This window comes from Vicugna pacos, unplaced genomic scaffold, assembly GCF_048564905.1.
Source record: "Vicugna pacos unplaced genomic scaffold, VicPac4 scaffold_119, whole genome shotgun sequence".
Lineage (NCBI taxonomy): Eukaryota > Metazoa > Chordata > Mammalia > Artiodactyla > Camelidae > Vicugna > Vicugna pacos.
In genome coordinates, this window is record NW_027328799.1 from 226,616 (window position 1) to 239,111 (window position 12,496).

At 40.1% G+C, this 12,496-nt stretch overlaps 1 protein-coding gene across 1 annotated transcript in view; it reads left to right on the forward strand.

The window, feature by feature from the left end:
• LOC140695006 (uncharacterized) overlaps nucleotides 1–12,496 on the forward strand; it is a 153,474-nt gene that overhangs the window by 17,362 nt on the left and 123,616 nt on the right. The window contains exons 4-6 of the mRNA XM_072957981.1: nucleotides 7,128–7,186; nucleotides 7,419–7,536; nucleotides 8,073–8,196. Of these exons, the coding sequence (XP_072814082.1) occupies nucleotides 7,128–7,186; nucleotides 7,419–7,424 (65 nt within the window). The 3' untranslated portion in view covers nucleotides 7,425–7,536; nucleotides 8,073–8,196. The remainder of the gene's footprint in view (nucleotides 1–7,127; nucleotides 7,187–7,418; nucleotides 7,537–8,072; nucleotides 8,197–12,496) is intronic.

Genomic DNA, 12,496 nt, shown 5'->3' on the forward strand with positions numbered 1-12,496 from the left:
TCTCAGCCTGATGAGGCCTTCAAAGGAGAGACACCAGTGAGAATGTGAGACAGAGCGGCATAAATTAAAATTGTACATTTTCACAAATGTTGCATTCTCAGGTAATGACTTAAATAGTTTATGTTTTCTTTATATTAGTGCTATGTAAGCACTAAAAACAAAACATTAAAAATGATTATAGTGCAAAATAGGAGTGGGCTTTGAAAGTCCAATCATTGCTAATGATGTTGCTTGTTTTTCTCTAGTGGTGCTTATTGACAGAATAATTTACAATGACTGAATTTGTTTTATGTATGTAGTCTTAGTATGGAGGAAAAGTTTGTCAGTGCATATTGAAAGTAAAATCTTTACTCTTTTCTTTCCTGATGATAAATATGTACGTTGTTTCCATGGCTTAAGTATATTTCCTCATTTGTGAAATTTGAGTGATGCCGTTTACCATGTCTGACTGTGAGAGGTAGACGCCTTGTATACAAAGCATCTAAGAGCTGCTTAGTAAAAATGTGCTGTCACAATGACAGATAGTTTAGAAGGATCAACTGTGAATACTAAAGAGGGTGGCTTGTTTCTGATGCATATTCAATATGGATATATATGAATATGGCTTAAAGTAACAAGGATTCAGGGTTTTGTGTGTGTGTGTGCGTGCAGTATGAAGTTTTAATGAAATCTGTATCATTCTATTGAGACAGGGACTAGTTAAATTGACTTAAGCAGACGACCTTGAAGATTATTTACACAGAATGTGTATTGTTACAACTCAGTGTTCATGCTGCCGTGTAACTATACACTCAGACATTTAAATTCGTAGGACTCTGACCAGAAGCATTAAGTTTAGAAAAATCCACATTGATCATTTTCAGGGAATAAGCTTCTCTCTTTTGTGATTAAAGAAAATTTTGATTTATTTTTCTGCACTCTTAATAGGTTTTAAAATATCAAAACATTGATTTGACATGTCAGCTTTTTTAATAGAAAAAAGCTCATGCTGTTTTAATATGTAAATAAATGTTTTTGTATTTCAATACACTTCTATGATTTCCTGGCTCTTTGAGAAGTATTTTGCAAGATACTTAGATTACCTCCTGTTGGAAAAATACAGACATGACTTTTATGAATATAGGCCTAGTACAGGTCTGTTGGTTTTTGCTACAGTGCAAGACATGAGGACTAGGAGAGCAGTATGTGCTACATAAGCTTTTAGTTATCTGATTCTTGTTTCTGATCCACAGGCAATTTTTGTGTTGCACCTTTCCAGGCAACCAGGAAGGCCTTTTAAGCCATAGGTGGCGCTGTTACACCTTCTTACAGTCTTAACTTTCCTGTTTGTAAAGGAAGTCTTAAACAACTTTTTTTTTTTTTTGATTCCTTTGCTTAGTGCTTCAGGGTAGCACAATGTCCATTATGTCTGACTACCTGGAACTATTATTCTGCTTATGTCTTAGTTTTATTCTATCATCTCGCTGTGAACATTTCAGACTTCCTGTGCAAACAGTTGCAACATCGGACTTTTCTTGCAGTGTTAGAAACCAGTGAGCCGGGATTTTATAAAAGAGCTAGAAGCGGCCTCTGGAGCACCTTAAAGCTGAAAAGTGTACTGAGTTCCCTAAGTATTATCCCCACCGCTGTGTGTCAATGGGTGGTAGGAGATTTGGTACATATACAAAGGGGTGTGGTGTTTTGACTTGGGTTTGTGTGCACGCGCTGCCACTGAGCTACATGATCCTGAGTCAGTTCTTTCTGAGTTTTTCCCTCGTCTGTGAGATGGGGACACTCATTTCTGCTTTGTAGAATTGTGAGAATTAGAAATTATGTAAAGTGTTTAGCACAGTGTGTATGACAAGAGGGCTCATAATCTTAACTGCTGTTTGGTGTGAAGCCATCATTTGATAGTCTTTGGCAATTACTGAGAAACAGGAAAATAAGAAAAGCTGGTTTTATGATGAAAGATATTTGAGGAGGTTCCATAGTTCCTATACACATAATTTAGCATCAGCAGAGTCAGGACAGTTACACAGTCGCCCTGAACCAATGTTAAGCCACAGAATTTTTGTTACTTCATATATGTTGGGGCTTAAGGGGACCCAATACTTATACACATGTTGTGTCCAGCAGCCAACTGAGAGATGACAAAGAAGAACAGGCAGGCGATAAATGTCTCCTTTATTACTGATGAAGCCACGTTCTCCATGAAATTCAGGGCTGTGGGAGAGTGAGTGTCATGACACTATGTCCCAGAATTAGAGACTTACGCAGTCCCAGGTAACTCTGGTCCACAGCGAGCATTCCCTTGAGAGATTCTGACCCATAATGCACAGGACTGTCTTGCCATGGAACTGAGCATCCCGGCTGCTTCCTAAGGGTGGCCAACACTGGAGGGGAAGGAAAGCTTTCATATGCCCTGCTTGTCTCCCCGGACTCACACCTCAATCTGTTAGTGTGAGGAGGGCTAGCCGTGGGCCAGTGGTCAGGGGTGTGAAGGGAGAAGCAGTCTCCCATGGACCAGAGGAGTGGGGAGGAGGGAATCCCCCCTCAGATTAAACAGGTGGTGGCTTGAAACAGAAGGGTGCTCCTCAAGAGTTTATAAGAGGGGAAATAAGGATTTCCTTTGGGACTCAGAATAGTCATGAAACACAGAAGATGATTAGATGGGAGACTTGTAAATCACTTTCTTATTAAATTGAAATTTGTTGGGCACCAAAAATGTGCTACATTCTTTTCTGAGAGTTTTACAGAAATGAATCCTCCAATTTTCACAACAAGTGAGTAAGAAAGATTTGATTGTTATCCCAGGTTTACAGTGTGGAAATTGAGGCACACAGAGGGTAAGTAATTTGGCCAAGGTAACAGAGCTAGTAAGTGGCAGAGCTGGGATTTAAATCCTGGCTATCTGGTTTCCAGGCTCCCAGGGATGGGCTTTGGGTGTTTACAGGTATCTGCATCCCTGGATCTCTGTACCTCTGCATCAGTTAGACCAGAAAGGACAGGGAAAGTGGAGTTATACAGGTGCTCACAGTCGTGTCTCAGCCACTGTCCATGGAGTGTGCCCCGTGATTGGCATTAATTGTTTTCCAGGCAGTAGATCTGTTCTTATAACAGAAATTTAGTCCATTGAGTTAATCTAGAAACCCTTCCTGCTCTGCTTCTGTCCACGCTTGCCATGTGACTGCCTGCCCGAGATTGGGCCGTGGAGGAGAATCTGTACTCATGGTTGAACTCTGATATTTCAATCTGGTTTGTAGTTTCACATCTCCTGTTACATTAATAAATTAAATTTCTGGTTTTCTTGCATCAGTGTGTCATAAGTTTGCTTAATGTGAAACCAGTCCATGGGAGCCCAGGGGTGCTGACGGTATAATTTCTGAGCATGTGGCATTTCTACCCGTGCAGAAATGGCTGGAGGATGTCCACCTTCCTCACTGATTTCTCCCAGCAGCAGGGTCCTCTCCCACCCCCGGATGTGAGGATGGGATCTCTCTGAGTAGGCCATTCAGAGGCCGAGTCCACCAATCCGAAAATGATGAAGTACCTGGAAGTGGGTTTAATAGAAGACAAGGGCTTCCAGGTTGTCAGATGTGCTGTTCGAGTCCATTTGGTGAAAAGCTGTCCACTGTCTGTGGTTGAGCTGCTTCTTTGCTGTTTAAAAGTCTGTATTACATGAAGGGATTTTAAAAAGCAGAAAGGTGTGATTTCAGGTGGTACATCCGCACCGGTGAGTAGTGCTGGATGACCGCCTGTGTGAGGAATAGACAGAGTCTTACAAACTTCATAAAACAGCTTTTAAAGCTCTTCCATCTGAGTGCACTTCGTATGGGGTCCAGTTCATGACTGGTCGCGCTGAGAGGGCACGTAACTGATGATGGCAGAAAGGACACGGAGGCATCAAAAAGGTCCCAGACATTTTCTGTGTTTAGAGGATGGGGCACAGAGTAATATATTTGAGATGGTTTTTCATTGAACACTTTTGAGTATTTTCTAGGACTCCCCAATCCCCCATGGTTCCATGCAGCTGGGTGTCCCCTCAGAGCAGCTCTGTCAGCGCTTGCCCTGGGATGACGCGGTGTCACGGGGAGCAGGACGGTCAGTGTCCCCGGCTCCTCCGAGCTCCGTCTCCTCATCCGCAGAGCCGGGTTTCTCATCCGTGTCTACTTAGTAGGATTGCTGAGAATCACACGTGATGGTTGTCAGGTGTGATTTGTGGTTGTCTCTGTGATTGGCGTATAGTCAATATTTGATAGAAACACTTGTTTTTTATTATAATTGTGGCTCCTAGATTGCAGTGGTTTTTAGTCTGCATTTATTTTTTTATATAAATTTATTCTTATTTTTAAGTAAGCACTTGTATTTATTTATTTTCATGAAGGTACTGGGGATTGAAGCCAGGAACATGTGCGTGCACAACAGGTGCTCTACAATGGAGTAATACCCACCCTCCTTGTCTGCACTTAAAAATAAATATTTCAATACACAAAATATTTCTTAAACACCATCATGGGTCCTATTTTCTGCATAGACAATTGAATACATATGCCATCTCAATAAGAATAAATGTCATAGGGACATACCTTTCTAAATCTGTTTACATGTTTTAAAACGATCATAGCTAGTGAAAAACACGAGTCTTGGATCCACTACTTCTTAGGGTCTGCTTTGCCATCATGGGGATTTACATTCTACAGAGAAGGCTAATTGGATCTCATTGATATTTGGATGATTTTGCAATGTTCAAGGCTTTCAAAAGCTGACCGTTTTGTATTTTAAACTAACTACAAAGTTATCTTCTAGAAGTTGTAAGTCCTTAGCTTGTGAAGTGCCCAGTAATTCAGTTTGTATATGTCTGTGTCTCTGTGAACGTGTATGTGTGTGATTTCAGGAATATAGCAATAAGTTCCATATAGCCTTCTGAAATCTTTCTCCTCCAGTTCAAGGTGTAGGTATATATTTACACAAATAAATTGATACTCTTTTGTGATTTGGCATATTGGTGGGAATAAGAGGTTCTCATAATTGTTTCAGAAGGGTTGGGGAGCATGAGCTTAGAAAATGGGAGGAGATAGAGGCAGGGAGGTTCTTTAAACTTTGTGCAAGATGAGAAACAGTAGCTTTTCTTTTTTCTTCTAAAGCAAACTGGCACTGAATTGTAACATACTAATACTCAGAATTGCTTTTCTGATCAGAGACAAGTGCCTCAGATTTTTCAAGGCAACATGAATGATGAAATGTGTTTTAGCAGTTATCTTTAAAAGTAGTTTTATTTTTCAAGTATAAGTCTATAGACTGTTCTTTTTTTCCAGCTGTACAAGAATTTCTCATTGATCCAGGTACGTGATCAATGTGTTTAGTTTCTTTGGGTTATTTATTTTTTTTAAGTGCTTGATTCATTCTGGTGTGAATGAATGTTTAAAATTTCTGGATTTTGATCTTTAAAACTTGCTGATTTATCAGAACTGCAAAAAACCTGATGCTTGTTCCTTGTTTGGTGGGGCAACCTATTGATTTATGTTGTCTGTTATAGAGGGAAATTCTTCCTCTAGCCTGTAGATAATTAAGTGAATGGTTTGCAGTGTGCCTTAAAAATTATTTGAATGCATTGAGCATGTTTGTCCAGTGAATTTTGGATTGAGTCATAATAATGACTTTGCTTTGATTCTGTGGCTTTTGTCCTCTCCACAAGAATTTGAATTCTGTTGCATTTTGTATTCGTGTTCTTAACAGGGGAAGGAATTTTGCATTTTTTACAGAGGTGGGTTTTCCTATCCCCTCTGAATTCCTTCTGTAATTGATACAACGAAAATCTGTTATTGCAGTGCTTAATTATTTCATAAAAAATTTTTTGGCTTAATCAGAAACAATGACAAAGAATGATAATAAAAAATACGAAAACCTTCCTTCCTTTGAAGAATAGAAATGAGGTGGTCAGGCTCACGCATGCTTTGTACCTGACACACTTACTCTCATGTCATTGTGTATCATGAGTCGGAGATGGAGTAGCTTCAGGTTTATAGATTTTTGTTTTAACATTTGTGTTGAATTCATTCTCTAGGCATGATGATTCCTGTTGCCTTTGTGGAAAGTGTAGATGAAGGGAAACAAATGCTTTGTTTTGTTTTCAGGAGGCCTGAGATGCTGATGAGAAAAGAGTAGAGGGTGGGCTGAGGAAAATAGTGACAGACCCTCACCTCCAGGCTGAAATTGATGAACAAAGAAATCAATTAAGTGTATTGGTATTTGACTAATAGAAGTCAGACAGCCCAGACTGTCTAGTTATGCCCAAAGGAAAGTACTGAATTCACCTGCAGAATTAGGTGCTTTACCATGTAGAAGCAGCTTAGAGCAATCAGAAAAATCAGTCTTATGATGAGATATAAAAAGAATATAATAACTTTTATTTCTGAAACTTTTCTACATTAAGTTGTGTAGAGCTAAAATTAAGTTTCAAGCACCAGGAGTTAAGAGTTTAGGTGGTTCTGTGGGATCGTTATTCAGGGATGTGTCTAGACCCTGCTGGAGTGGCCGAAGCTGGCAGGAAAAGATCCAGAGCCAGGATTTGTCATCCTAGGATGTCCTCCATAATGGTTCCATGTGGGAGCCCATGATTGAGTTAACAAGTTGTAACACATCGCAGCCGCCTGTCAACTTTAAGAAAAAAATGTGCTTATTAACTGCTTTAAAGCAAACACCTGTGCATCCTCACTCCTGTCTCCTTGCCATAAAAAGCAGAGACAATGCCTTGCTTGCATATTTGAGGTTATAGATAGCACACTGCTTATTGCACAGCAATGACCCAGGCCCTCAGCTATAAACGCCAGGCCTGCGTGGTGTTAGATAGTCTATTATCCCCAAAACAGGGACCAGGCTGGTCTGGTGGTCTGCTTTGTAATGAACATGTCTAAAAATTGTATCTTGTTCCCCTCAGCCCATGACTTCCCTAAAGGTAAACTAAGCCTTAGTACTCATGGTGGAGTCTACAATCTCTGTCTCATCCCTTCTTTCCCCAAGTTCCTGCCTACTATCTCACAACTGTTATTGACTTTTTACTTTGATTATACACAATAAATATGGGAGCATTTGAGAGACTCGTGGATTTGGCTCCCTAATCCCTCTCGCTTTCATTCCTTTTTCCACAGTCTTGAGAAATTCATTCCGTGTCGGTAAGACTTCCGCCAGCCAGAACCCACAGTTCCAGGTGAGAAGGATGCAGGCTTTATCCCTCCTACCCGAGGGAGAGAGAGGAGATAATTGAGATATGCTCCCCTGTGGTCCCTTCCTGCCCCAGGGCCACTCCAGTTCACCTGCAGCCTTCTGGCCTCTGCTCACAGGGCCTCTGTCCCAGGATTGACAGCAGCCTTTTATTCCCTTGTCAACATTCCCTGTGCCTTTCAGAGGTTGCTCTCTTGTCTGCAATTCAACCCTGGCAGATGTGATGGTGGTCAGCGTGCTGATGGGCAGTTACTTGGGGACTCCCAGGAGCCATGCTGATTCTCCTGAGTCATTCGGGGTTACAGAACTGTCAAGCACTGCAGGAAGCCCATTCACGTGAGTTCAACACAGCATTACATCACTTTCATTTTATTTTTGAATTTTCAGTGGAGAAATTATTTGTAGCACACTGTTCCAGATTTTAGGCCGCCTGCTTTCCTCACCACCATTTCCTTGTTGGCTCTGGTGCTTGTTTTAAGAACCAGGTTTCTTCTCTGGTCATTTGTAGCAGCTGGGCTTGCCGAATCCTTGATTTGCATTTGAAGCAGAATGCTTCTTCGTGATGTCAAACTGATTTTCCTTGTCATGTCTGAATATTTCTTGTACACTCAGCAACAGTTTCAAGTGAAATGCTCTTGTCCAATTTCGGTTAACTAATATTTGCTGATCTCCTGCTTTCATGCTGAGGGCAGTTTCTTCTTCCTGTAATAAATGTTAGCAATTTGCATTTACTATGGAAGGTACTAATCCGAGGTGCTTTTGTTCTTAACAGTTTTAATACAAATCACCCATTAAAATGTACAGCGGATTTTACTCTATGCCCAGAAATGTGCATCCCAGTCAATCTTAGAATATTTTCTTCCCCCCAACAGGAAACCCAGTACGCATAAGCAGACATTATCAACTTCCCCATCCTCCCCAAGCCCCAGGGAGCCACTCTTCTGTCTCTGTGGATTTGCCTGTGCTGAACATTTCATGCAAATCGAGTCACTTCATGTAAGTGGAACCGTCTATTTTGACTGACTTCTTTCACACTGAGTAACGTTTTCAATGTTTGTCCACGTTGTGGCCTGGGTCAGTACTCTATGCTTTGCTATTGCTGAATAATATTTCACTGTATGGCTGGGCCCCTTTGTTTACCCATTCATCACGTGATAGACATTTGGGTTGTTTCTGTTTTTTGGCTCTGAAAATTAATGGCGAAAAGTAATGGTGAATATTCCTGTAGGAGTTTTTATGTTAACATTTGTTTTCAGTTCTCTTACTTGTGTGCCCAGGAAGCAGAATTGCTGGATCATTCAGAAGCCAAATGTTCAACTCTCTGAGGACGTGCCAGGATGTTTTCCAAAGTGGTCACGCTGTGTTACATCCTCACCAGCAATGGCTGCGGGCTCCGCTTCCTCTGTGTCCTCATTAGTGCTTGTTAATCTTTTTTTGATTTTAACCTATTGTAGTGAATGTGAAGCGGTTTCTCCTAGTTGTTTTGACTTGATTTCCTTTAGAGCTAATGTTATTGAACACCGTTTCATTGTGCTTATTGGCCATTTGTATATTTTCCTTGAAAAATATCTTTTCAGATTCTTTTTTCATTTTTTAATTGAGTTGCCTTTTTATTGTTGAGCTGTGGAATTTTTTTTTTGATACACAAATTCCTTATCAGATAAATGATTTGAAAAAATTTTCTCCTGAGTGTTGTTTTTTCACTTTCTGGATGGTGTTTTTTGAAGCAAAGTTTTAAAGTTTAATGAACTCCAATTTATCTCTGTTTTCATTTTTCCTTGTGCTTTTGGGGTAATATTTATTATCTGATGTATTTTATTAAAACTTGTATATATAAAATAACTTAATTCTTAGGACCGTTCTAGGAGATGGGTGCGGTTGTTGTCCCCAGTCTATGCATCGGAGACTGAGGTGCAGAGAATTTGACTGACATATTAGTGTCAAAGCTACCCAGTGCTGTGGGAATTCAGACCCTCATGTTTTTCCCTAGCATCTGAGCTCAACACCACCATGCTCCAATCTTTCCGGGAAACGTTAATGAAAAAATCTTTACTTTTTTGATTTCTTGTTAGATTTTTTTCTTATTGGGGACCTCAAATTCTCATTTTCTTTTCGGATATCAGTGTCGATTTATTTTAGGTCTCATGTAGGGAGAAGCATTGCTATCAGTTAACTTCTTTATTACTCACTCTCCAGTGATGATTGTTGCTAATTGATCTAATCAAGTCATGCTTAAGTCTTTCCTGCTCATGACACTAACAGCAGAGTCATGACTTATAGAATGCTCAAAGAAGAAAGTACTTGATTGATTTTATTTTGCCAACCAATCAAACCAATCAAATAAAACCCTGGTGTTGACACAGACTATAAGCCCTCCAAAATAGGGTCACTGTCTTCATTGTGTTTCATTTGTTGGGTCACAGTGTCTGGATAGTGCCTTGCTGTCCAGCAGTTTTGTGAGGATACGGTGCTCGTGAATCATTGTAAGGACAGAATTTTGACAACAGACTGTGTTGTTCATTTCACGACGGGAAAGGTAATATAGAATTACTGTTCAGATCTGTTTTAAAATTAAGCTTTGAATTTTGAGAATAGTTCAAGAAGCCATACAAAGCTCTTTTTCACTAATTTTAGATCTATCTTAGACACATTATGTTTACATAGCAGAGTAACTTATCAAGTAGATTTGACAAAGGAGTGTTATATTGATTATTTGTTTTAGTTGAAATATTCTACCAGGGATAAAGTCATAAGTGCCCATAAATGAACAAATATATTTGTATTTAAATGCAACATGGGAGCAGTCTACATATGTTTCTATATAATATATATGACTGTGTGTTTTAATCTTTCTGTCAGTGTTTTAATAGTTTTTCAGCAATTTTGTAACTTTAGAATTCTTCTAAAAAATTCACCCCCAATTCTAGTGCAGTTTGTACTGTGTATCCTGTCTTATGCATGGGATTCCACTGTCCCCTCAGTGAGGAATTTCCTCTCCTATTGTGTTAGGAGCAGAGTTAAAGGAACTGTGATTTCTAGGCCTTTGCTCTCCATGTGTTTGCAGTTGGCTCTCAGTCACGATTTTCCCTTTCCAGAGTTTTCATTGTTAAATTAGAATTTCTGAAAATAACTATTAATATGTTGCATTGGTCTCCCTAGAAACTTGACGTCTTTGTGCTTTTCAGTTTTCAATTTATGAAAAATGCAAATGCACTCTTGTTTTTAAGTTGTCCTTTTTCAATAGATATTTATCTCTTAATTGATAGAATAATTTTTTCCCAATGAATGAATCAGTGTGCATGTTTTAAAGGATAACTTACTTTTTATTTTTCTTATTGTAACAGTAATATTCATTGTAGAGAATTTAGTAAATAAGGATTAACACAGTAATAACTTCACAATGGCCTCTAATCTCACCTGGAGATACAGTTGTAAGGTTTGAAATTGAGAATTATAAGTCCTCTCAAATTTTTCTTTTTCAAGTACGTATTGGTTACTGAGATCCTCGAATTCCCATATGAATTGTAGCAGCAGATAGTCAGTTTCTGCAGAGGAGCCCGCTGGGATTGTGATCGAGACCACGTTGAATATACGGATCGCTCTGGGGAGCACTGCCATTCCAAGAGCACTTTCTTTTGATAGGGGAATGTGTGTGGAGTGTCTGTCCTGGTATTTAGGTCTTCTTTAACTTTTTTTTTTCAACAATGCTTTGAGTTTACAGAGTATTATTTTACTTTAATTATCTTTGCCTTTATATTGAGGACAAGTGTGCAAGGTACCGGGATCAGAAGTGTATTTGAGCCCCGCAACTTGCTGCCACCATGGACGCTGCGCTCTTGCTTCACCCGCTGTACAATCTTGCACAGAATACGACCTCAGTAACTCTCTCTTGAATGAATGATTATATGATTGTTGGATGATGCTTGAGAGTCCTTGTGATGATTTTTTTCCCCAGCCTTTCCCCAGTTCTTAACTATGCCCTTTCTCTTCCTAAACTCCAGCCTGGGTTTCAGCCTGCCTGTGGCATTGATTTTCCTTGTCTGTGGACTCTTCCTTTCACTGGTTCCCGATAATGTTACATGTGGGCTGTGGAAACTTGCTAGATGTCAAGAAAGAGCTAATCCATTGTAGGCCAGTATTTTTAGAGTTTGTTATTGTTTTACTGATTGAAATTAAATGAGGCTGCCCCCTGAGCCCTCCCGTGAGCACTTTTGACCTTCCTACAGCTGATACTGCTCTAGTTGCTGCATGTGCCCTTTCCCCAGCCTTGATTTTGTAATTGAATAAGTCACCATCACTGGAGCCCTCTCTTTAAAAGATAAAGAGAACATTTGCTCCTTTTCCCTGTTTGGGGACTTCGATGAGATGAGATCCCAGATAAAGAATGGAGCCCCACCTCTTTCTGACCCCCGCTGTTTCCGTTCCTTTCTTCAGGGGAAAAGAGTACAATTCAACAGTATAAAGATTGATTGTGAGCTAATGAGATAGACAAGACAACCGATCATTTATTAAGTAACCTTTCATGATAGAAACAAATGTATTATACACACAAACAGCACACAAAGCACTGTAGTACCATGGTTACAATCGTGGGTCCGAGTTCGTGTCCTGCTCTGGAGAGACCAGTCCTGTGAGATGGAGAACTGGTAAGTCGGCTTAGCCTCTCCAGAACTGGTTTTCTGTCCTGCAGAGACGGGGCTCGCTAGGCGTCCCCCCCGTAGAGGTGCTGTGGGGTGTAAATGATGCGCATGGGCAACCTGAGCACAGCTGCTCATTCCTCGTAAGTGCAGGGTAGCATAGCTTTTGCGGTGATGGCTTTATGACCGCCCCATGTAGACTGTCAGTGCTCTGAAGGGATGCCTTGTGGTTTGGAGATGGGATTCTCACTTCTGTAAATACCCAAGTGTAGTGTTATTGGGCCCTGCTGATTTCAGTCTATTCTTTAGAAAGTACATATTGTAGATATATTTTTCAAGCATGCGTGCTTTTTTTCTTTTACTATTTAAAGTTCTACCCTCTCATCTCTTGGTATTACTTTTCATGGAATCCAGGAAACAGTCCTAAGCTACCTGCCTCTTCACACTTTTCCGTGGTGGTTTCCTTCCCTGATTAGAAGAGGGTTTTGCATAGGAAATTTTATTTGTTCCCCTTTTCTTGGAGTCTCTCTCTCTGTCTGCCCATCTCTCACCTCTCAATCTGTCCATTTCTCAACCCACTGCTTCTTCTGACATGTTCCAAAACGCATTTCAGGTAGCTTACAGAAGAACAGATACCAAATAAACAGGTGAGAAAATGG